We start from the raw sequence: 21,341 nt of genomic DNA, 5'->3' as shown, positions 1-21,341 counted from the left end.
GGTAAAAGGAAAAACAACAACAAAAAAACAATTCTACAGTTGTCCCCTGACCTCCACAGGTGTCCTGTGGCATGAGCCAATGACTACATCCACAATCTCTCTCTCTCTCTCTCTCTCTCTCTCTCTCTCTCTCTCTCTCTCTCCCCCCCACTCACACGCACACGCTAAGAATTCATAACCCTGCTCTGTACAATTAACAAAATGTAGCTAACATCATACCAATCGGCAGTGTAACCCAACATGTGCAAATTTATGCCAAAGAAATGAGATTTGCGAAAAGGAGGAGCGGGGATTTTGTTGACAGTATTGTCCACAATCGCATGCAAGGCCGGAAACGCCCTAGTCCCCAAAACAGGAGTGTATTCCATGACACCACGGCATGTGAAAATTGTAGCTAGTGATACTGGACTCGCAGAAGGTGAAAAGAAACCTTGAACTGTGTCTGTGTGGACCCCGTCAGCATCAGCCTCACCTGTGGTGGACCCAGCTAGGGTCCCTGCTTTTCCTTGTTCTCCACTCTCAGCTCAGCACACTTAGTAATCCTCCGGAAACCTGGAAAGGATCTGTGCTCCACTCCAGTGCTTCCCTGGCTCCCCTCCCACTCAGGAGAAAAACTGATAACTCGCCTCCTAACAGGCCCTTACCTCACCTGGTCTCCATTGCCCTCTGCCTCCTGTGGGCCCACTTCCTGCTTCTCCCCTGACTTCAAATGCAGCCTTTGCTCACTTCAGCCTCTCCCCCCAGATGCCCAATGTTCTGTTCTCTCAGGCATCTTGAGATCTTTGTTCTAACACCATGTAGAAAATATCCTTTTGTGGGATCCCAAGATTTCAGACACTTTCTCCTGCTTCATTCTTTAGCGGCCTCTCTCCCTCCACGGACTTATTTTAGGAGTAACTCTCTGCTCCCCCTGGGAATTGTGTTCTGGAAAAGGGGGTTGTGTCTGCTGCTCGTTGCCGTATCATCAGTCTCTCAGCGGTGCCTGGCAAAATGAGCATTCTAACAAATATTTATTAAATGACTATAACTATAAAAGTAAAAATTACAAAGACGAGGCCACGGTTTTGAAAGTTGAAGAACATAGACTATCAAGAGTGGTGTGCGCGGGAGCTATAGAGCAGAAGAAATGTGGATTCTGGTCCTGGTGCTACAACTTTCTGTCGGGCCAACTTGTACAACCGCACAGAACCTCTCGACTTCCTCATCTGTGAGGTAGGCCTAGTGACGTCTCCCTCACAGCGCTGTTGTAAAGGTGAAATGAGGAATATGCAAATATGCGTAAGTGCCTGGCACACAGTAGGCGCTCTGTGAGCAGCAGGCTTCTCTTCTGAGGAATGTCTATTGGGCGAAACCGCAAACCTGGGAAGAAGGAGGTGTCCCAAACATAGCCGTCATGCATTCTACAGCTTTCCATTGAGCATGAAAGTCCTCCCCTAAACGTGGAGGGCATGTAGCGTACAGCAGGACTGAGGCACCCTGGGTGCTGGCTCACCTTTGGCAGGAGCTCTGTGACCGTGAGATCTCACCTCTCCGTCCTGTTTCCATATTATCAAAATGTAGAGGTTGCATTAAGGGGCTTTTAGCCCAGGAAGACTCAGGATTCCATAATTCGAAAAGGCAAGCCATCCCACCCGACTGCACCCTGCTGCAAGTCTAGCCTTCCTCAGACGTTCGGAGCAGATGTTTCTAATCGTAGACATAAAAGACTCTATTCTTTGGTAGTCGAGGGCCAAAAGAAACTAGAGAATTTTTTTTTTTTTTAAAGCATAGAGTAAATGAACTTTCCGTCTTCTTTTTATTTCTGCATAGCTGCACAGATGGTGCTCAGTTTAAGGAATGAAAGAAAAGCAGATATTACACACCTTTGAGTTAGGATCAACTATGTGAATCTATAGCCATGAAGGAAAGGGTTGTTTTAAGCCAAGGCACCTACGTGTTTGGGAGCCAAAGCGCAGTGGGGAGTGACCGGGACAGAGTATGGCTAACTGCTTCCCTGCGGTGGTGGAAAGCTCCCCGGGCCTCACCGAGGAGGTGGGTAAGAAGACGTCTGCTTTACCGGGGGTAGCTGCAGTCCGCAGGTTAGCAGCCCTGGCTTTGCTTCTCTGAGAAGGGCGTGGGGGAGGGGAAACGGCTGTCAGCTGGGCAGGGCTCCCTGCTGCGACTGACCACAGAGCTTTCCAGTGCCCCATTGGTGGCAAGGCCCCTGACTTTACTCAGCTGAAAGCGGAGGCTCTCATCTGGGAAGGGTCAGTTAAAAAAAAACAGAACGACAACATTGCCCAAAGTAAACAAAGGGAACAACCACAACAGACGCCTTCTCTGCTGTGTTTCTTTACAATTCCCAGCCCAGCCCACCAGGGCTCTGGCTGAAGTCCCCACCCTCTGCCTCTGATGCCCCCAGGAGGCCTTGTCTGAGTAAGCAGAGTAGACCCGGGACTGCAGCTGTGCGCATGCCCGCCCTGCCCTCCCCCAAGAGTACCGAGTTATATAGAGATTCGAGTTTGAGCGAGATGAGTAAACGCTGCTAAAGTAGATGATCCGAGCCCAGAGGAAGTTTGGGGTCCGGACTGGTCTTTTTCTTCCTGACGCTTTCAGTACTCAGGTCACTCTGCACTGCTCCAAAGAACTAGAAGGAAGGAAGAAAATTAACTGTGCGGATCTCTGCCCACTTTTTTTCTTTTCTATTGAGATAGAGTCTCTCTACATAGTCCTGGCTGTCCTGGAACTCACTATGTAGACCAGGCTGGCCTTGAACTCACAGAAATCTGCCCGCCTCTGTCGCCCAAGTGTTGGGATTAAAGTCTTGTGCTACCACGCCCTGACACTTTTCCCTTTTAGAAGGTTTTATTTCCTTTCCAAGCGTTTTTGCCCGAGTATCCGTCTATGTACCACATGAGAGCCTGGCATCGCGGAGGCCAGAAGAGAGTATCTAACTCCCTGAGTCGGGTTACAGGTGATGTGGGTGCTGGGAATTGAAGCAGGGTCCTCTGCAAGAGCAGACGGTGCTCTTAACCTCAGAGCCATGTCTCCAGCCCATCCGCTCCTTGGTTCTAATCAACACTTACTCTGTTATCTTGAAGGCTGTCTAGAAAACACTTTCTGAATTTAGACTTGAGCAAGGGATCTAAGTCTTGTTCACAGAAGGTGTTCGGGTAACTCACCGCTTCTGAGGTCAGCTGCTGAGTATCCAGCAAACCCTGGAATCCTGTTGCTGCACTAGCCAACCAGATAACACACGCAGAGTATCTGCTCTAAGACTTAGGTTTTCACACCTGCAAAATGGAATCACAGTATCTGTTGTAGTTAGGGTTACTATTGCTGTAACCATGGCTAAAGCAACTTGGGGAGGAAAGGGTTTATTCAGCTTACACTTCCACATCACTGTTCATCGTTGAAGGAAGTCAGGGCAGGAACTCAAACAGGGCAGGAATCTGGAGGCAGGAGCTGATGCAGAGGCCGTGGAGGGGTGCTGCTCACTGGCTTGCTCCTCATGGCTTGCTCAGCCTGCTTTCTTACAGAACCCAGGACCAGCAGCCCAGCCCAGGGATGGCCCCACACACAATGTGATTAGTGCTATCAATCACTAATTAAGACAGTGCCTTACAGCCAGATATTATGGAGGCATTTTCTCCATTGAGGTTCCCTCCTTTGCAGTGACTCTTGCTTGTGTTAAGTTGTCATAAAACTAGCCAGTACGGTATCTCCATTATCGTGGTAGTCCCTGGCATGTGCTGGTGCGCAGCAGAGACCACACTTGTGACACCCCAAATCCCCCAGCCCCCGGCCATCAGATCCTGCCTGGCCCTTCTAGACAAGACAGGGCTCTGTGCCTGCCAGCAGCGGTGGACATGGCGGAGCTGTAAGAAGAGGAGTGAGCAAGGCGAACTCCTGAGGAGGAAAAATCAGAGAGAGGATGGCAGTTAAGAGTCGCCAGTAGCTCCTCTACTATCATCCAGCCTAGAGACGAGCCCCTGGACTTTTGGGGGATGGAAGAATATTCCTGAGGGTGAGATGAGAATGTGTGGATCCAAGACTGAGATCCCTGCAAGGTGCTCGCCTTGTGGACAATAACACCTTAGTAACAAACCAGGATTAAGCCTGTCCAAAGTGTGTGCTTAGAATTAAGCAAAAGCCATCAACCAGCGGTCCTCCAAACTGTGATTGGCTACCTGACAATCCCAGGCAGAAATCAGAGATACCTACTGCAGCCCAAGATGCTTGACTTGAAGGCGTGGGCTGAGAATGGCGTGAGCTACAGAGACCCACAAAGCTTCCTCAGGACGCTGACCTTGGCCCCGGAGCCAGGGTTTCTAGCTAGCATTGGATTCTCCTGGAAGTGGGCCAAGATGATTGAAGCCAGGGGGAAGGAGCAAAGGAAGGAAAAAAAAAAAAGTCAAGAAAATATTGCAAAAACTAAATGACCAAAAAAGTCTCGAAAGAGCGCACAGGCTCTGCAACACGTGAAGAGTCACCTGGGAAATCCTGCAGCTCTGGAAGGACTCTGGTTTCCCTAGAGTTCATGAGAGTGCTATTTAGCAAATCAAATCTGACCGTAACCACACACGGGAACGCTGACTGAAACACTGTCGTTACTTCTAGGCTTGGAAAAAGAAGTTTATCGGTTTGCACTGACAGGTATTGTAAGTTAGCATTTATTACACAGGTGCAGTACACCTAATGTGAAAATTCTGCTTCATAATCTCACACTTGTGTTCAAACATGATGCCAAGAGTGGAAACTCCACACCCGACCTTCTGATGGGTTGCAGTCAAAATAAAAAGTGCACTAAAGATAGTACATAAACTACCTTTAAGCTATAAATGAATTTTGTGCTTAGACTAGAATCACATCCTCAGGGTATTATGAAATACTTTAAAATATGAAAACAAAATTAAAACATAACTGGTCCTAAGCAGTTTGTATGCTCAAGCTATAGTAAAAATTCTCTAAACTGGCAGCCATTTGCCATTTGGGAGTTTATATACTCCCATGAAAAATATCATGTGGAAAAAAAATGGCTTTAGATGATGAATCCTAGCCAAACCACTGTTTGACTAGGAAGTACAGATGTACAGTTCTGGACAGAGGGTATTAGGGTTGTAAGAGTTACCTTCTGGGGGGCTGGCGAGATGGCTCAGTGGTTAAGAGCCTTGACTACTCTTCCAGAGGACCCTGGTTCAATTTCCAGTGTCCACATGGCAGCCCACACCTGTCTGGTCTGTAATTCAAATTCCAGTGGATCGGACTCCCTCACACAAACATATATGTATGCCAAATGTACATAATAAATAAAGAAACTTATAAAAAAATTAATTACCGCTGAAAAGTTTACTTTGGCCTAAAAGAGATACAGTATGTTAATCGTGATTTTAACGTCATTTCTTGGAATGGAAGCACGGCTGGTTTCTCAAAGGAAAATTATTATGAGTATGTTCATTTGCATTGCTCCTACTTCATTCTGTGACAATTGGTACAGCCTAGCCTTACGAGGGTTTTTCACTGTCTTTCCGTGAGAACACCACCTGCTGGATAGGATGCTTTTTATACTTCAAGCACTGCTCTTTTCTTAATAAGTTACTAAGAAGAGTAAAATGATGTAAAGCCAGCAGGGATGTGCTATTGAGGCCTTGGGCTGGGTTTTTTTCTTAGACTCCCTAGGGCAGTGAAATAGTTAAATGTCACCAGATAACTTGCTGATGACATAGGTACTGATTTTGTTTTGATTCTGCTTGTAACTAATGATGGTAGTGCTGTCTTCTAATAGTTTGTCATACAGATTCAAAATGAAAGTTAAAAATTCAAATTTATGAAATCATAGTTCATAACTAGTAAAGGTTGTAACTCAGAAAACATTTTATGGGCATTGTAGTGATTGCAGGAGCTGGATGAAATGGCAGAAGGACAGAGATGGGGATCTTTCAGTGGCAAAACAGACTTCACAATGTTAAACTTTTTTATACTCTTTGTTTTTTTATGTTTTTTCAAGAAATGGTTTCTCTGTGTAGCCCTGGCTGTCCTGGAACTTGCTCTGTAGACCAGGCTGGCCTCAAACTCACAAAGATCAGCCTGCGTTTGGCTCTGAGTGCTGGGATTAAAGGTTTTTCTAAATGCATGGTCTAGTAGCTTTATTCACTCCAGTATTTGATGGCTTATTAATATTTTCTGCACTTCTGGTAACGAATTTTAAGTCGCAGTGTTTGTCAAATAGTCTTACTAAAATGAAACTAAATATTGAAATAAATTTGATTAACAAATATTATTAACCTTTTATTAACAAATATTATCTTGGTAAATTTGTGAGAGGATCCATATGCTAAAGTTAGCACAGAAACATTAGAAATTGTTAATAGTCCCAGGACAATTATCCTTGCCCAGATGAGAAAATTAGACTCAGAAGTTTAAAGATGATGGTTATGTAAGGACTAGGAAGAAAGTTAGAACTCTGTAGCCTCCCAATTCCACCCCAGGGGCATCAACTACCTCATCAGGGCACACAGGGTGGCTGTGGGCCATGGGCAGATAAGAGTGGGTTCTTTGTTAGGCCCACACATGCTGGAGGGCAGGAAATGGATGCCTCAGGGGTGAGGTCGCTTTTCATGTGCTTCTTCTTCTTCTCCTTCTTCTTCTTCTCCTTCTCCTTCTCCTTCTCCTTCTCCTTCTCCTTCTCCTTCTCCTTCTCCTTCTCCTTCTCCTTCTCCTTCTTCTTCTTCTTCTTCTTCTTCTTCTTCTTCTTCTTCTTCTTCTTCTTCTTCCTCCTCCTCCTCCTCTTCCTCTTCCTCCTCCTCCTCCTCCTCTTCTTCTTCACTAAACCAAGAAACAAAGGCCAATCAGATACCAGTTGAGGGCATTGGCTGCCACTAGTCTCCACCACATACCAAAGGATGCTGACTGGTCCCCAGGGTCGGTCTGTGATGCTCAGAAATGCTCAGCCTTCCTTTTCTCTGCGGCTGTTTTCTATTTCCTTGACGCTCAAGAATTTGTTACTTACCTTGATATTTGAGCCTTCTTCACTCTCTCGGGGGCTACACTTTTGGGGGTATTTATCTGACGGTGAGTTCCAAAGTAGGGCACCCCAAGTGATGAACTGGGGCACTGGGAGGGAATGCTGAAGGCTTACCCCTGTTTATTCTGAAATCTAGAGTAAGGAGGTTCAGCTTCAGCAGCAGTAAAATAACACACATAGCAGTGGGCATATAACCGATACCAAGCGTGCGGTGCCTGGTCCTTGGGTTTTGTTTGCTAACAGAGTATTTGTAGCTAACTCTAGAAAAGAAAGTTCCCGTGGGCAGCGCATGCATCTTGTTCCAGCTGTATTCCTCCTGTCCCCATGCTCCTAATCCTCTGCTAGCATTGAAAGGTCATTCCCTGGCTAAAGGACTTTGACTTTGATGAGAACACAATCGACTCTGTTTTTCCCTTCCTTGTGCCATCCAACTGGCATAACGCTTGTTCAGTATTTTGCCAGTTCCTGACCAGATAATAAAGCTGTTTGAGACGTATACAGTTCGTGTTGCCACGGAGAGGAAGGTGGAAACCTGGAAGATACATGTCCCCTAGGGAGTAGCTAATGTAGGTGGAAGGGAAATGCTGAAGGACTCATGGATACCAAAGGTGCAGAGCTCTGTGGTCAGAGGAATCAGGGCCGCTGTGGGTTTAAGCACCTTCAAATGGCGACTTACAAGTCCAAGCTCCCCTTCAGACTTGGCGGGAAGCAATGCAGTGAGTCAGGTCCTGGGAGAAACAAAACTCCACTCTGCTACTGTTCTGGTTGGATGACCTTGGGCAAGTCCCCAGCTAGCCCCACCTTTTACCCTAGGACAGCAGTTTGCCCCTCCTGAACATAACTCGGGACTGGGTGGTTTTGGAGGATTCTACATGTTTTGAAGTAGCCCCCGTGAAGGTATTTGTCGGATGAATGCAACTGACATTCTGAGTTTACAGTGAGTCTGGATGGGCTAAAAATACCATAATGCCATCAAACCTTCCTTGGCTCATGACTTTCCCTCCTCAGGCACTGGCTGTCAATATGGCGCCTCCTGCCCTCCCAACGGTGGGCGGGAAGCATGTGGCCAATTCAAACGCCGGTTAAGTCCATAATATATGCCCAGGGTGAACGAGTGATGAAATAGTACACACACATCATACGTATAGCCACAAACAAAAATGTATACTATATATATAGTATACTATATATATAAATACTATATATATATAGTATTTTCTATGCATATATATATATATTGAGTGAATGGAGCCCACTATATTTTAAGTAGACCCTTAAATGTATTTATTTTACGTGTATGGGTGTTCTGTCTGCATGTCTGTCTATGCACCATTTGTTTATCTGGTGCCTGTGGAGGCCAGAAGCGAGTGTCGGATTCCCTGGCACTGGATTTGCAAATGGTTGTGAGCTGCCACGTGGGTGCTGGAAATCAAACCTGGGTCTTCTGGACGAGAAGACCCAAAAGAAGGCTTTAAACTGTGGAGCCATCTCTCTAGCTCCTTTAAATTCTATTGTGGGATTTTTCACATTTAATAAACTATTCTAGTAATTAAACATAAGTGTTTTAAACTAAACATTAAAGTCTTATACAAACACTTAGTAAGCTCTGTATAAGTGGCACCAGTGTCCTTGGGAGGTGGTACTACCAGAAACAACCTTCTGGGCCCTGTACTAAAGCCCTGGCTGAAGGCTGCCAACGCCCAGAGACTGTTCAGACCAGGGTTGACGGGGGCACCCGCTCACATCATCTGAAAGTTTCACTGAATTACCTCGGGTAACTGGGATTTCCCCAGCACTGAATGAGTTTGGTTTTCTCCACAATGCTTTTGAACTGAATGATGTATAGGGACCTTTCACTTTAAAGTCCACTGATTCTGGGTAACACTCCATGCAAAAAGACCCGCATACAAAATACAAAAGCAGACATGTCTTATGAAAGCAAGACACGAGTTTTATGCTTGCCCCAAAGAAAGTGAAAGTTGATGTAAATATCTCTCTCTCTCTCTCTCTCTCTCTCCTTCCCCCCTCCTTCCACTAGTTATTTCTGTATTTGTGGCATTCTCCTCTTTATGGGCCCCGATGAGACACATACAACCTTCTACTTCAGAAGCTGAAAATCCAGATCTTTATTTCCTAGCCTCCCTTGCAGCTATGGACAGGCACAAGGGGAATCTGCATTGGATTTTGGCTCAAGAGTTCATAACCTCAATGGCAAAGAATGCTAACATTGTCCCTAGAGTGGTGCACGTTACGCCCAGTGCTGCACCGTGGGCAGCTAGAGCATCTGAGACCAGCAGCCAACACTGCTCAGAGGCCCAGAAGTGCCGTCCCTGCCATGGAGGCTTTGCTATCTTCAGGGGCTGTTCCATGATGTTGCTTTTAAACCTAAGCCTGCCATCCTCTCGCTCTACTCGTCCTCTAATAAAGACATTCTCTCTCTTGGCTTCAATTACCCACAATTGTTTTGGTTTTCTAGGCTGGCCTCGAACTCCCAGAGATCCACCTGCTTCTGCCTCTAGAGCGGTAGGATTAAAGGTGTGTGCCACCACAACTGGTTCAAACATGTACTTTATTTTAAGTAGAAAATAAATATATTTAAGGAAAAAATGTATTTTTCCATCCCCTTTCTTGACCGCTCATCTTCCTAGATCCTTACTTGGAAGTTATTCAACTTCCAAGTTGAATAACTTAGAGCCTCCACAGTTCATTGTGCCAGTGTTGGTTATATAACGATGTTTTCATACAATTATTCAATGCAATTTAAGCATATTCCCCAGAGGCCCCTTTCCCCCTTTCTATTTCTACTCCTCATGTCATATATACATACATGATGTTATGATCTACATCAAACCTGGGAACCACTTATGAGAGAAAACATACTTGTTTTTCCAAGACTGATTCAACTCACTTAATGTGATTATCTCCAGTTGCTTTAATTTTCCTGCAAGAGACAAAACTTTGTCCTTCACGGCTCAAAAAACTTCTATGCAGATGTATCAAATTTTCTTTATCCGTGTATTTATTCCTCTGTTGTTGGAACCAAGGCTGACTCTGTAACTTAGCTCCTGTGAATAGCACTGTTCGAATGTTTCTGCAGAATGTGTCATCATTGGCGTTCTCTCCGTAAATACCCAAAGTGTTACAGCTACTACATAATCTTGATCTATTTTTAGGTTTTGGACAAACATCCATGCTAATTGGACCAGTTCACGTTCCCACCAGCAGTATACAAGGCTTCCTCTTTGTTTACATCCTCACAACATTTGTTGTTATTTTGTTTTCTTAATAACTGTCATCCTGACTGGAATGAGATGGATTTGAAACGTGGTTTTGATTTGCATTTCTCTGGTGGCTATTGAGGTTGAGCATTTACAAACGTTTATTGTCCATTTGTATTTTATCCTTTGAGACCTGTCTGTCTCTTTCATTAGCCCATTTGTTGACAGAGTTGTTTGATTTCTTGTTTTTTCATGTTTTCTAGAAGTTAATGCACTGTCAGACATTCAACTAGCAAAGATTCCCTCCCCTTCAGCAGGCTGTCCCTTCGTTTGACTAATTCTCTCCTTGGCTATATGGAACTTTTAACTCAGGAGGTTCCATTCAACAATTTTGGAATTATTTCCTGAGCCACTAGAGTCCTGGTCAGAAAGCCCCTATCTATTCCATATTCTGGAGTTGTCTTTTTTTCCCCCTGACCTTCTTCCTGTAACATTTTCTGAGTTTCAGGTCTTATATTAGGGCAGTTTATCTTTTGGATGTGATGGTTCTGTAGAGTATTGGAATCTAGTTTGAGTCTTTTACATGTGGACACCCAGTTTTCCCAGAATCAGATTGAAGAGGCCATGTTTTATGCAGGCATTTTTCTCAAAATCACATGGCCCTGTTTAATGTCTTCTGCTCTATCCCACTGTCTATTGAATTGCTGACATCTTTCACTTGCTTGGTTACAGTTATGCCAAGTTACTGTTTTGCTTTGTTTCTTCATTTTAGACAATTCTGTGTGGGGCTGTTTCCCTGAACTCTTTCTTTTCTTTATCAGAGTGTTTTCATTAGTATATAAGAAGCCTCCTTCCGTCCTCCCTCCCTTCCTTCCTTCCTTCCTTCCTTCCTTCCTTCCTTCCTTCCTTCCTTCCTTCCTTCCTTCCTTCCTTCTTCCTTCTTCCCCTGCTTGCTTTCCTAAGACAGGAAAGCTCTTGGCTGACCTGGAACTCACAGAGATCCTCCTGCTTTCCAGTTCTGGGATTAAAAACATATGCACCAAAACGGGGGAGCTACTAATCTTTGTGTGTTAATTTTGTATCCTGCCACTTAGGTAAGGGTTCATTGTTTGTTTGTTTGCTTGCTTGCTTGTTCTGGTGGAGTCTTTAGGTGGTCTCATGTATAGAATCATATCATCTGCTAAAAGAGATACTTTGACTTCTCCCTTTCTTGATTGTTTTTCTTCTATTTTCTTTTCTTGTCTTATTGCACTAGCTCAGGACTTTAAGTACAATCTTGAATAAGAGTTGAAAAATTAGGGGTCTGGAGAGAGAGCGCAGCAGTTAAAAGCACACTTGTTGCTCTTTCAAAGAACTTCTTTTTTTTTTTTTTTTTTTTTTTTTTGTTCCCAGCACCACATGGTAGCTCACAAATGCCTGTCACTCCAGGGAATCCAACATCTTCTTTTTTGAGCAAATGCATCTGTGAAAAGATCCGCCACACAGAGACACAGACACAGACATAGGAAAGTTTTACAACTTTACAAAAGTAAATATTAAAAAGAAAAAAAGAGTATAGCTGGGCATGTTGGCGCATGCTTTTAATCCAAGGATGCAGGTAGGCAGATCTCTAAGTTTGAGGGTAGCCTGGCCTACAGAGTGAGTTCCAAGAGAGCCAAGGCTACACAGAGAAACTCAGTCTTGAAAACCTGGGTGGGTAGGTGGGTGGGGTGGACAGTAGAAAAGGCATTGTTTTATTCCTGATTTTAGTAAAATGCTCTGAAATTTTCACCATGATATTGGTCTTATATTTGGTTGTAATATCTTATTGCTGTGTTCTTATGCTCCAAGTATCTTCAGAACTTTTATCATAAAAGGATGTTGAATTTTGTCAAAAGCCTTTGGCAGAATTAAGATAATGATGTGATGTCTGTCACTGAGTACATTTGTGTTATATGTTACATTTGTTGAACATATAGAATCTGTTAAACCATCCTTGCATTGCTCCAGGGATATTGTGCATTCACAAACATATCTGTATTCTTAAGAAAAACAATATAAAAGTCACTATGCACATAGTGCCATATATATAGTTTTTCTATAAGTCTTTTAAAATTAACATGTATTAATTATACAATCTAATGGGTTCCCAGTGACATATTTAGATAGGGGTATAAGCATGTTGATCATATCATACCTTTCTTTTATATGTAACAATACACATTAGAAATAATTACATGAGTATGAAGTTGCTTTTTTTCTTTTCAATGCCAATTCATATCTTTCAATGAATATAATACGATTTGTGCAGCCGGTCTGCTACTGTGAATGGTTGTGTTGCTTATACTTTTTGGAACAAATGTTTAAAGGATTTTCTTGTAAATATCCTATAGTGTCCAGTGCAAGTGAATTCACACGATAAATTTTTAATAGAGAAGTTGTTTTGGTCAAAGAGTAGAACTTCTTAATTTTGACAGTACCAAACTGCACTGCAGTCTTAGAGACTATTAAAAATGTTTTAGAGGGTGGGCATGGTGTCATATGCCCTTAATCCCAGCACTCAGGAGATAGAGGCAGCAGATCTCTGTGAATTCCAGACAAGCCAAGGCTATATATTGGAATCCTGTCTCAGAAACAAACAAAATATTTTAGACTCCTCTTATTATCAGATTCTCATCTCATTACCTAGCTCACCAGATTTTTGTAATTTTGAAGTTTTTATTTTTTACTATTTAAATTATATTTAAGTGAACATCTTTCAGTATTCAAATGCCACTTGTAATATTTTACTTACAATTATGACTTTTATCACTAATTTTCTATTGGATTTTTAACACGTTTTTCAAGTTGCTTTATAAGAAGACCATATTTTAATCTATTTTATTTTATGCCAATATTTTTCCTAACTTATTTTTTGTCATCTAGCCTTGTTTGTTTTATTTGATTTCTCTTCTTTGTCTTGCCAAAACTCTTCTAATGTGTTTTGGCCCATTTCTCGCTATTAGCTTAAGAGGGCTTTCAGTTGAGAAACCTCTCATTTCTTAATTCTGAAATTGCAGTTACAGAAAACCAACACTTGATACTTCTGGTTAAGGGAAGCAGATTCAACAAGTACACTTTGTATCACTTCTTCCGGAACTCAACCAGAACTTAATATTTTGGTTAAGCAAAACATTCTCATTGTATTAAAGCCAAGAAAAAGAAAGAAAGAAAAGAAAGAAAAGCACAGAGCAAAAAAATTTTCCTTCTCCTTGTTTTCCATTGGCACTGCCTTCCTGTCCATATCTAAGCACTATGACTGCGTTCTTCCGTGTTTCCAGAATCTCTTTATGCATATAAGTCTGTAGGTACAAGTGCTTTATAGGAAAAGCCTACAAAGATAAACAGACCATACAGAGAAAAACAGTACAATGTATCTATTTATTTTGTGCATGTTGGCTTTGTTTCATTTGGATTGGTTTGTTGGTGTTGTTTGTCTTAGTTACTGTGATATTGCTGTGAAGAGACACCATGACCAAGGTAACGTTTAAAAACAAAATATTTAACTGGGGACTCCTTACAATTCAGAGGATGTTGGGAAGCAACAGGCATGGTGCTGGAGCAGTAGCTTTACGTCCTGATCTGCAGGCAGCAGGTAGAGAGACTGGGGCTGATGTGCGCTTTGCAAACCTTAAAGCCCATCCCCAACATACCTCCCCCAACTGAAGTTCATTACCACTTCAGTGCAAGATCATTTTAAAAGCTGGACATTGAAGCAGGAGTGGAAACCAGATCAAGGGAACTGAGCAAGTTGAGTTCTAGATCTGTGCCTGAGGACACGACAGTAGCACACTTTACCTTTCATAATCCCCAGATCGTGGACTAAGTCCTGGGGACTATGGATGAGGTTATAGCTAAAACAAAATGAATTGAAAGTTACCTGAGGAAGCAATGAGACCCCAGAACTGCATCCTCTAGCTGTTGCCTGGTGGTAGACTGTGTCTTTCACGAAAGCTCCAAGAACTAAAAGGTTTTTTTTCTGACAGAAGAGCCAAAAAATTAGGGAAACCAAATATGTCTGTTTAAACATTGAAAAGAAACTACACAAAAATTATTCAGAGACTCTTAGCTACTTTTCTCTTGCAACTTATAAAAGAAAGCATTTCATTTAGGACTATCAGTTTCAGAGGGAGAGTCCGTGATCATCCTGGCTGGACTCATGGCAGCAGGCTGGCACCCATTGTGCTAAAGCAGTAGCCGAGAGCTCACATCTTGAAATACAGCCACGGGACAGACAAAGAGACACCGAGAATGGTGTGAGTGAATCCTTTGACTCCTCAAAGTATGTTCCTAGTGAAACACCTTCTCCAATAAGGTCCCCACACCCCCAATCCTTACCAAACAGTTCTACCAGCTGGGGACCAACTATTCAAATATGAGTCTGTGCGGGACACTCTCATTAAAATCACCACAGGCCCTGACTGGAGACCCTGCCTTCTACCTTCTACAGCTACATTATAGCACCAAAACCACTGATGGCCATCCTGCATTTAGCAAATTTTTCTTGGAGACTCTTACAGAAAATAATACACTAAAGATATTTGGAAATAGTGGTATCTTGATTAAAGAAAAACAAGCTATTGATATTCTTAGAAAGATACATACACATACACAAAATAAGATCGCAAAGTTTTGTTGTCAGTTTCCCTCTAATGAACTTATAGAGAACAACCACCACCACAACAAAACCCCGAGATTTTAGAAACGAAAACATGATAGCAGAAACAAAACACATCTGGAAAGTAAGCAGGGCAAAGAGGTTAGAGACCGACTATAGGGCAAAAGTGATTCATTCTGGAGATGACCTCAGTAAATATCTGTCAGGGGTGAAGGGAGACAAGGAAGCCAGCATATCAGACAAAGGCCGGAATTATCATCTGGGTTTAGGCTTCACTGGAAACTTTGGTGAGGACTACGTATAAAACATGCCTTGGGTCTTGGAGGATGAGTCAGCAGGGAAGGTGCCTGTTGTGTAAGAATGAGGACCTGAGTTCAGAGCCCAAGAGCCCACATAAAAGCTGGCTGTGGTTTGCAGTGCCTCAGGCCCCAGCACTGCAGCTAAGGGCGGAAGCACCCAGACCCTGGGGGCTTGCTGGCCAGCCGGTCCAGCTGCAATAAGGAAGCTCCAGAGTCGGTAAGATCGTCTCTGAAAGATAAGGTGGAAAGCAATGGAGGAAGACACCTGACCTCCATCTCTGGTCTCCACAAATGCAGGCAGGGTTAAGTATATTTCCAGCACCACAGGAGACACACACACACACACACACACACACACACACACACACACAGACACACAGACACACAGACACACACTGCTTCAAAGTTATCACCTTCAGGGCTGACTGAGGAAGGTATTTATTTTATCTGCTTGGCCTTTCGATAAGGGCATTAACTTTGCAACACTTCCTGAATGAACCTTCAGTGGCTAGAAAAAAAGGACCAGACAAAAAGACAAATGAGCCGGGAATTTAGAAAACGCTGGTGTGGTAATTGCCACGTGCACAAACAGCAGGGCACGCCAGCCCTCAGGGCAGTGTCTGTCCCCTCTGCTTTCACTCTCGGGAACCTACGGGAGGATGAGCTCCACCAAAACAATGGAGTAAATCAAGAAAGAGGAAGAGGTGGGAAGGAATCAGGGTACTTGACACAGAGTGAAGGAAATCCCCAGGATGCGGTAAAGAGATAGCCCAGCTTGATAGCTGGCCAGCAGGCCTGCCGATCAATGAGTCTGGATGGGGGTGGATCAGAAGGCTCTAGATCAAGAGCAAACTCTTTCCAACTGATAGAATACCAAATGGTTTAAACAGCTCGGGGAGAGGATGGGTTTCCAGTGACACACACACATAATCACAAGCATATGACAGACGAGATGATTGATGCCACAGAGAGGAAAATGTTTTTGAGGAGAGGATGTGTGATCAGAACGTATTCAGGATGCGGGTGGGAACAGTGCTTTTCTTTTGTCTATAGTGATATTGTAGGCATATCAGGCCGGGAAGCACATGTGTCATGGCTTACGGGCAGAAGTGGAAGTTCAATCCCCACCTTCCGCAGAGGAGCTCTTTAGAGCTACGCTACTTACAAGAAGAGCTAGATAAAGCACTTGGAGATCGCTCCTCTGGGGCTTGAGAAACTCGGAGGGGGTAGATGGGGGAGGGGCAGGTAAGTGATACAGAACAACTGCTTTGTTTTTCAAACTGTGCACATGCTACACTTTGATCCAAACAAGCAACCTGTCTGTCCCCTTTCATGAAGAAAGGAGGAGGTGGGATGGAAAATGTTCTCTGTTCCCAGCTAATAAGGAAAGTGGGTGGGTAAGTGAAACTCTCTTGTTCCATTGGTCCTACAGCCTCGCAAGCTGGTGTCTTTCTGTCTCCTGTGAGGGCAAAAGGAAATGCACACGCAACTGGGAAATTTGGCCGGCAAGATCTTTAAAAGACCTGTTATCGCAGAACTTTCCTGGAATCGGGGCTTGCAGGTTCAGTTCCTAGCTGTTATTTTTAAAGGTGTTTAGAACTGTCTTGCACAGTCTTGAATCTAACAATGCGTGTGACTGAAACTGCATTGTTCAGACTCTTGGTCCTTTGAGATGCTAGACTCTACCACTTTCCTCTTTCCAATTATTTATTTATTTATTTATTTATTTGTAGGAGTGGTGAAGGAGCATGCAGAGGTCGGAGGGCAGCTCACAGGAGACCTGCCTCTACCTCTACCAGCTGGATTCCCCTGGTAGAACACAGGCTTTCAGGACAGGTAGCAAGCACCCTTGCCTGCTGGCCCAGGGTCTACCTACCACCCCGGAAGGAAGTCTCTGGAATGCAAATTAGTCACACTTTCTTTTACTTTGCCTTCTAGGCACCAGATTCTTCTCACTTTGGAACAATGCTCACAATTTTCAATTTAAGACAAAATTCAAGAAGCAGTTTGGGCAGCGCCTCCTTTTTTTATTGTTGTTTGTTTGTTTCACAATACAGGGGTCCCAGCTTCCTTCTCTGTCTTCCCCTCATTGAATACCAGGTCTGAGAGTCCTGTATCTGGCTTTCCCGCTGCCTGTTCCCTTGAACCTACTGCTGTCTCAGAAGCGTCAAAGGACTACTTGACCTAGTGGCATACGTCAGCACTGGAGAGGGTGGGCAGGAGGACTGTGAATTCTCGACCAGTCTGGGAGATAAAGAGAAAGGGGTGAGGATAGACATCTTGCTAAAGGACTGGAGTCTGCTAAGTTCCATCCTTGTCAAATCCCCCAGCCCCGCCCCCTTCTCTCTCCTCCCCCCCATCTTCTATGGCAGCCTTCTGCCTGTTCCTCTTGTCTTATTCTTGTCTGGCTGACTCGTTCCCTCTCTTTAAAAGACAGGTGCCCACTGAGTCCCTGCCCTCATCTGCTTGTGTCTCTAGGGTCATGCAATGTCCCCTTGCTCACACTCTCTAGTGACAGTGGCGTTTCACTTCCTGTAATGTGCTAAACTCTGCATTGCCTTAGGACCTGTTCCCTTTACCTGGATCACTTCCCCTGTCGCCCCCACTAAAGCCCTCCATCTGGCTGCCCCCTCCCAACTCAACTTTCAGGTCTCAGCTTTGGGTCACTTCCTCAGGGCGGCTCTCACTAAGTGTCTTATTTCCCTCCCTTTCATGACTATTTTATTCTTTTCTTTCTGTTTTAGAAACATTTTTTTCCTTTATTTATACACATCAAAATAATAAGATTTCGTCGTAGGGGTCTATTTTTTGTTTAGTAAATACCTACTTTTCTCTTCAAAGTATGTATTGCGTGAGGACAGGACCCCGTTAGGTGTATTTAATGCTGTATAGGCAGCATCTAACAGCCCTTGAAACATAGGTAAAAGATGTTTCTTGGATAACCAAGGTGCAAAGTACCTTTTCATGCCGTGTGATTGATGTCAATCACACACTGCCTTACACATAGGCAACTTCTGCATGAGGAAACGGGATCTCACAGAGACCAAGAAACATGCCCAGGATCTCCCAAAAAAACAAGTATGCGTGCCCACCAAGCCTTGGAAAGTGATCAAAGAAGACACCTAATGTTCTCCACATATACAAATGCATGCGTGCACACACACACACACACACACACACACACACACACACACACTCTAGCTCCATCCCTGCTCTCTGCTTCCTGGTCCACTTGATATAAGGAGCCTCTCTGTCTTTCACTCCTAAGGCCACAGGCAGAGCTGCCTCCCATGGCTGAGCCTTTCTCACTATAACGGATGATGGTCCTCCGAAGCCATAAGGCACAGGAAACCTTTCCTCCCTGAACTTGCTTTTAGCAGCTGTTTTGGTCATTCAATTGTGAAAGTGACTAATAGAGTGGGTCCCAGGGAGCCAGGCTAAGGGAGGAGGACTAGGAAGAGCGTGGGTGATTTTTAGGGGGGTGAAACCACTCTAAGATTCTAACGTTTGCGTGTCATTAGACATCTGTCCAGAGCCACATACTGCACACCATGGAAAGCTCATCTCAAGGCACAGTCTGGGCTTGGGATAATGTGCCATGCCAGTGGGGTTTTTTAGTTACAGACACGCCTCTCTGCTTGGGGATACTGAAAGGGAAGGAGGCAGGGGTCAGATGATTATATGGTCTTTATGCTTTCTGGTCAATTTTTCTGTGAATGTAAAACTCTGCTTTTTTTTTTGTTTGTTTGTTTTTGTTTGTTTTTTCAAAAATAAAAAGACTCAGAGCTGGCATTTAAAAATGCATTTGCCTCTTTTTCATTTCTTTTTTCTTTTTTAGACAGGACCTACCTGTATATAGGCCTGGCTAGCCTGGAACTCACCATGTAGACTAGGCTGGCCTCAAATTCATAGAGACCCACCTGCCTCCGCCTCTCCCAGTGCTGAGATTAAAGGTGTGTGTCCCCCCCACCGTGTATGACCCTTACTATTGTATTATAGTTCTTCTTGATGATAAATTCAATAATTCACCTTCCAAAGTGTGAGTGGTCACCCTTATTTCCTTATAATTTCTATGGTTTCTCTGTAGCTCCTCCCAGCATCCATTCTGTGAGTGTTCCAAACTTGATACTGGTACATGGCTGAGGAACTGGGGTCACAGTGAAGACTGGGCTATCCCACTTCTCCTTGTAGCATGCTTCCAAAGAGCCATTTTGTGTGAAGGAAGAAAAGTGTGTGTGTGTGTGTGTGTGTGTGTGTGTATGTGTTATAAGGTTGGTGTTATGCTCTCTCCCTCTCTCTTAGCTCTATCAGCTTCCCCACACCCTGGGCTTGCCTCATTCCCACCTTCCCCCCAAGCCTGTGGGCTGCCCCTCCCCCCATTGCGCTACTCCTTACTCAGGCCTTCTCTTCTTCCTCTCATACCTTAGTTTGTTTCCCCAATAAAAGTGCACACATCTTAGAAAATGTTCCCAATAGACTTGTAAGCAAAAAAGCAGAAAGAAGCAGTATAGCGGAGCTGCCCTGTGTTCCCTCCTCCCCGTCCAACCCACATGTAGAAATCCACATTCCCAGTGCCCCATACTATTACTGCACTGGGCAATTGGATCGTAGCAGTTACAATTATCACAGCCAAAGTGAGGTCAGAGTGAAGGAGGGTGGGTACCTGTCCGTTATCCCATGTCTTATAACGAGACTACCCCGTGGAGGCTCAGACATGTGTGTAGGGAGAACACTGTGATGATGGAGACGGGGAGCAAGGCGACACAACAGAAACCGGGAATGCCAAAGATCCCAAAGAGGTCTGCAACAGCTTGGTCTCAGAGGACTAGCCTCAACCTTGAGATGTAAGTTCTGTTTTCTTGCCCGTTCAGCTGTGGTGCCTCATTGGGGAAGCACTAGGGAACTGAAAGGAAGGACATAATCCCAAACGTACAAAGTAAAGGGACCCCACAGGATGGAGCGAGGGGAAGAGAGAGAGGTTCACATGGAGCTGAAGATACAGCTCAGGGCTTGCCCAGCATGTGCAAGGCCGTCTGTTCCGACCCCAGCAGAAAACGAACAAAACAACCTCCCGAACTAGCTCAAACAAAAGCAAAAGATAAATAATGGTTTGTAAATTATTCTATCTATCTATCTATCTATCTATCTATCTATCTATCTATCTATCTATCTATCTATCTAAGATCAAGTCTCACCCAGTAGCCCAAGCTAACCTGGAAGGAATTTAACCCTGGCTGGCCTCACACTTGGACTGACCATCCTGCCTCAGCTTCCCAAGCGCTGGGAATCCAGGAGGAAGCCACCATCCCTGGCTTAACAGTTAGTCTTTTGGGAAGGTGAGTAACAAGCAGCTTTAACTTGTCCTTGGCAGCCTTATCTCATCCTCTTCCACCTGTATGAGTGTGTAATTTCATAAGCAATGGTCCTCAGCTTCTCACCTGTCACTGAAGAACAGCCGGTCCAGTTTTCCCCTTTCCTGGGGAGAGCAGAGTGCCTGGTGTCCAGTGGGTCACTTTGCTTCCCTGTGGGAGGCAGAGCAGCTGTAAAGAAGCACTGTAGGATGCCGTAGCCTGCCTCCCTCTCCCCACCCTTCAGCTCTCTCAGGACTGCAGGACAGGGCGTGTGGGTGCTACCCTGAGCTGGCCTGTGTGTTGAGGCCAGTTGTGCAGACACAGCCCGGGAGGAGAACTGCTGTGTCATCTTGGCTTTGGAAAGTCAACAAAGGAAGAGACTCTGGTTACAGGTTTACCTAGAGGAAGGCTGGCCGAATAAGGACAGCAAAACCATTTGGGAAATGGGGTTGGGGTGACAACTGAGAGGGAAAGAGGGACCAAGATAAAGCAGGAAACATAAAGAATGCAAATAGTTCCTTCCAGCATTTCCTCATTTCTCTCTGGAAAAGCTCTGCGAACTGCAGTGAGCAGTGTAACTTACTATCATTTTCCACAGCCCATGCGAAGTTGTTCTTTCCCAAGGGGAGCTGTTTCTATGGTGAACCATTCTCTTCTGAGGTCTGTTTAGGTAGATGTTACCAAAACATGCAGCCTTGCCTCTAACTCATCTCTACAGGGAAAGTTAAATGCCTGAAACCTTCTGCTTGCGTGTGGATTGTGTCACCCCTCAGTGTGCCCCTGCGTCTCCCCTAGCTTCACACTAAGTTGCAGCAGCTCGAGGAAGAGTTGGGT

The 21,341-nt window shown here is 44.4% G+C and overlaps 1 protein-coding gene across 4 annotated transcripts; it reads right to left on the bottom strand.

The window, feature by feature from the left end:
* Positions 1–991: 991 nt before the first annotated feature.
* Positions 992–20,865, bottom strand: LOC110545915 (uncharacterized). Of its 4 annotated transcripts, XR_002476281.2 has the most exons (4): positions 20,595–20,865; positions 6,481–6,804; positions 3,162–3,272; positions 992–2,626 (listed from the first exon to the last, which is right to left on the bottom strand). XR_002476281.2 is itself a non-coding variant. In XM_060393016.1 (3 exons), the coding sequence occupies exons 1-2, from the start codon at positions 20,854–20,856 to the stop codon at positions 6,485–6,487; spliced, it is 582 nt and encodes a 193-aa protein (XP_060248999.1). In that variant the 5' UTR covers positions 20,857–20,865; the 3' UTR covers positions 3,459–3,888; positions 6,481–6,484. The 4 variants fall into 4 exon arrangements, 3 of the variants coding, with proteins under 3 accessions (XP_060248999.1, XP_060249001.1, XP_060248998.1); XM_060393016.1 differs by lacking the exons at positions 992–2,626; positions 3,162–3,272 and adding an exon at positions 3,459–3,888; XM_060393018.1 differs by lacking the exons at positions 992–2,626; positions 3,162–3,272 and adding an exon at positions 14,120–14,218 and having other exon boundaries at positions 6,255–6,804.
* Positions 20,866–21,341: the final 476 nt, after the last annotated feature.

The sequence above is a fragment of the Meriones unguiculatus genome, chromosome 10 (genome assembly GCF_030254825.1).
Source record: "Meriones unguiculatus strain TT.TT164.6M chromosome 10, Bangor_MerUng_6.1, whole genome shotgun sequence".
In the NCBI taxonomy this organism is placed as follows: Eukaryota; Metazoa; Chordata; class Mammalia; order Rodentia; family Muridae; genus Meriones; species Meriones unguiculatus.
This window is presented reverse-complemented; position numbering and strand designations above follow the sequence as displayed.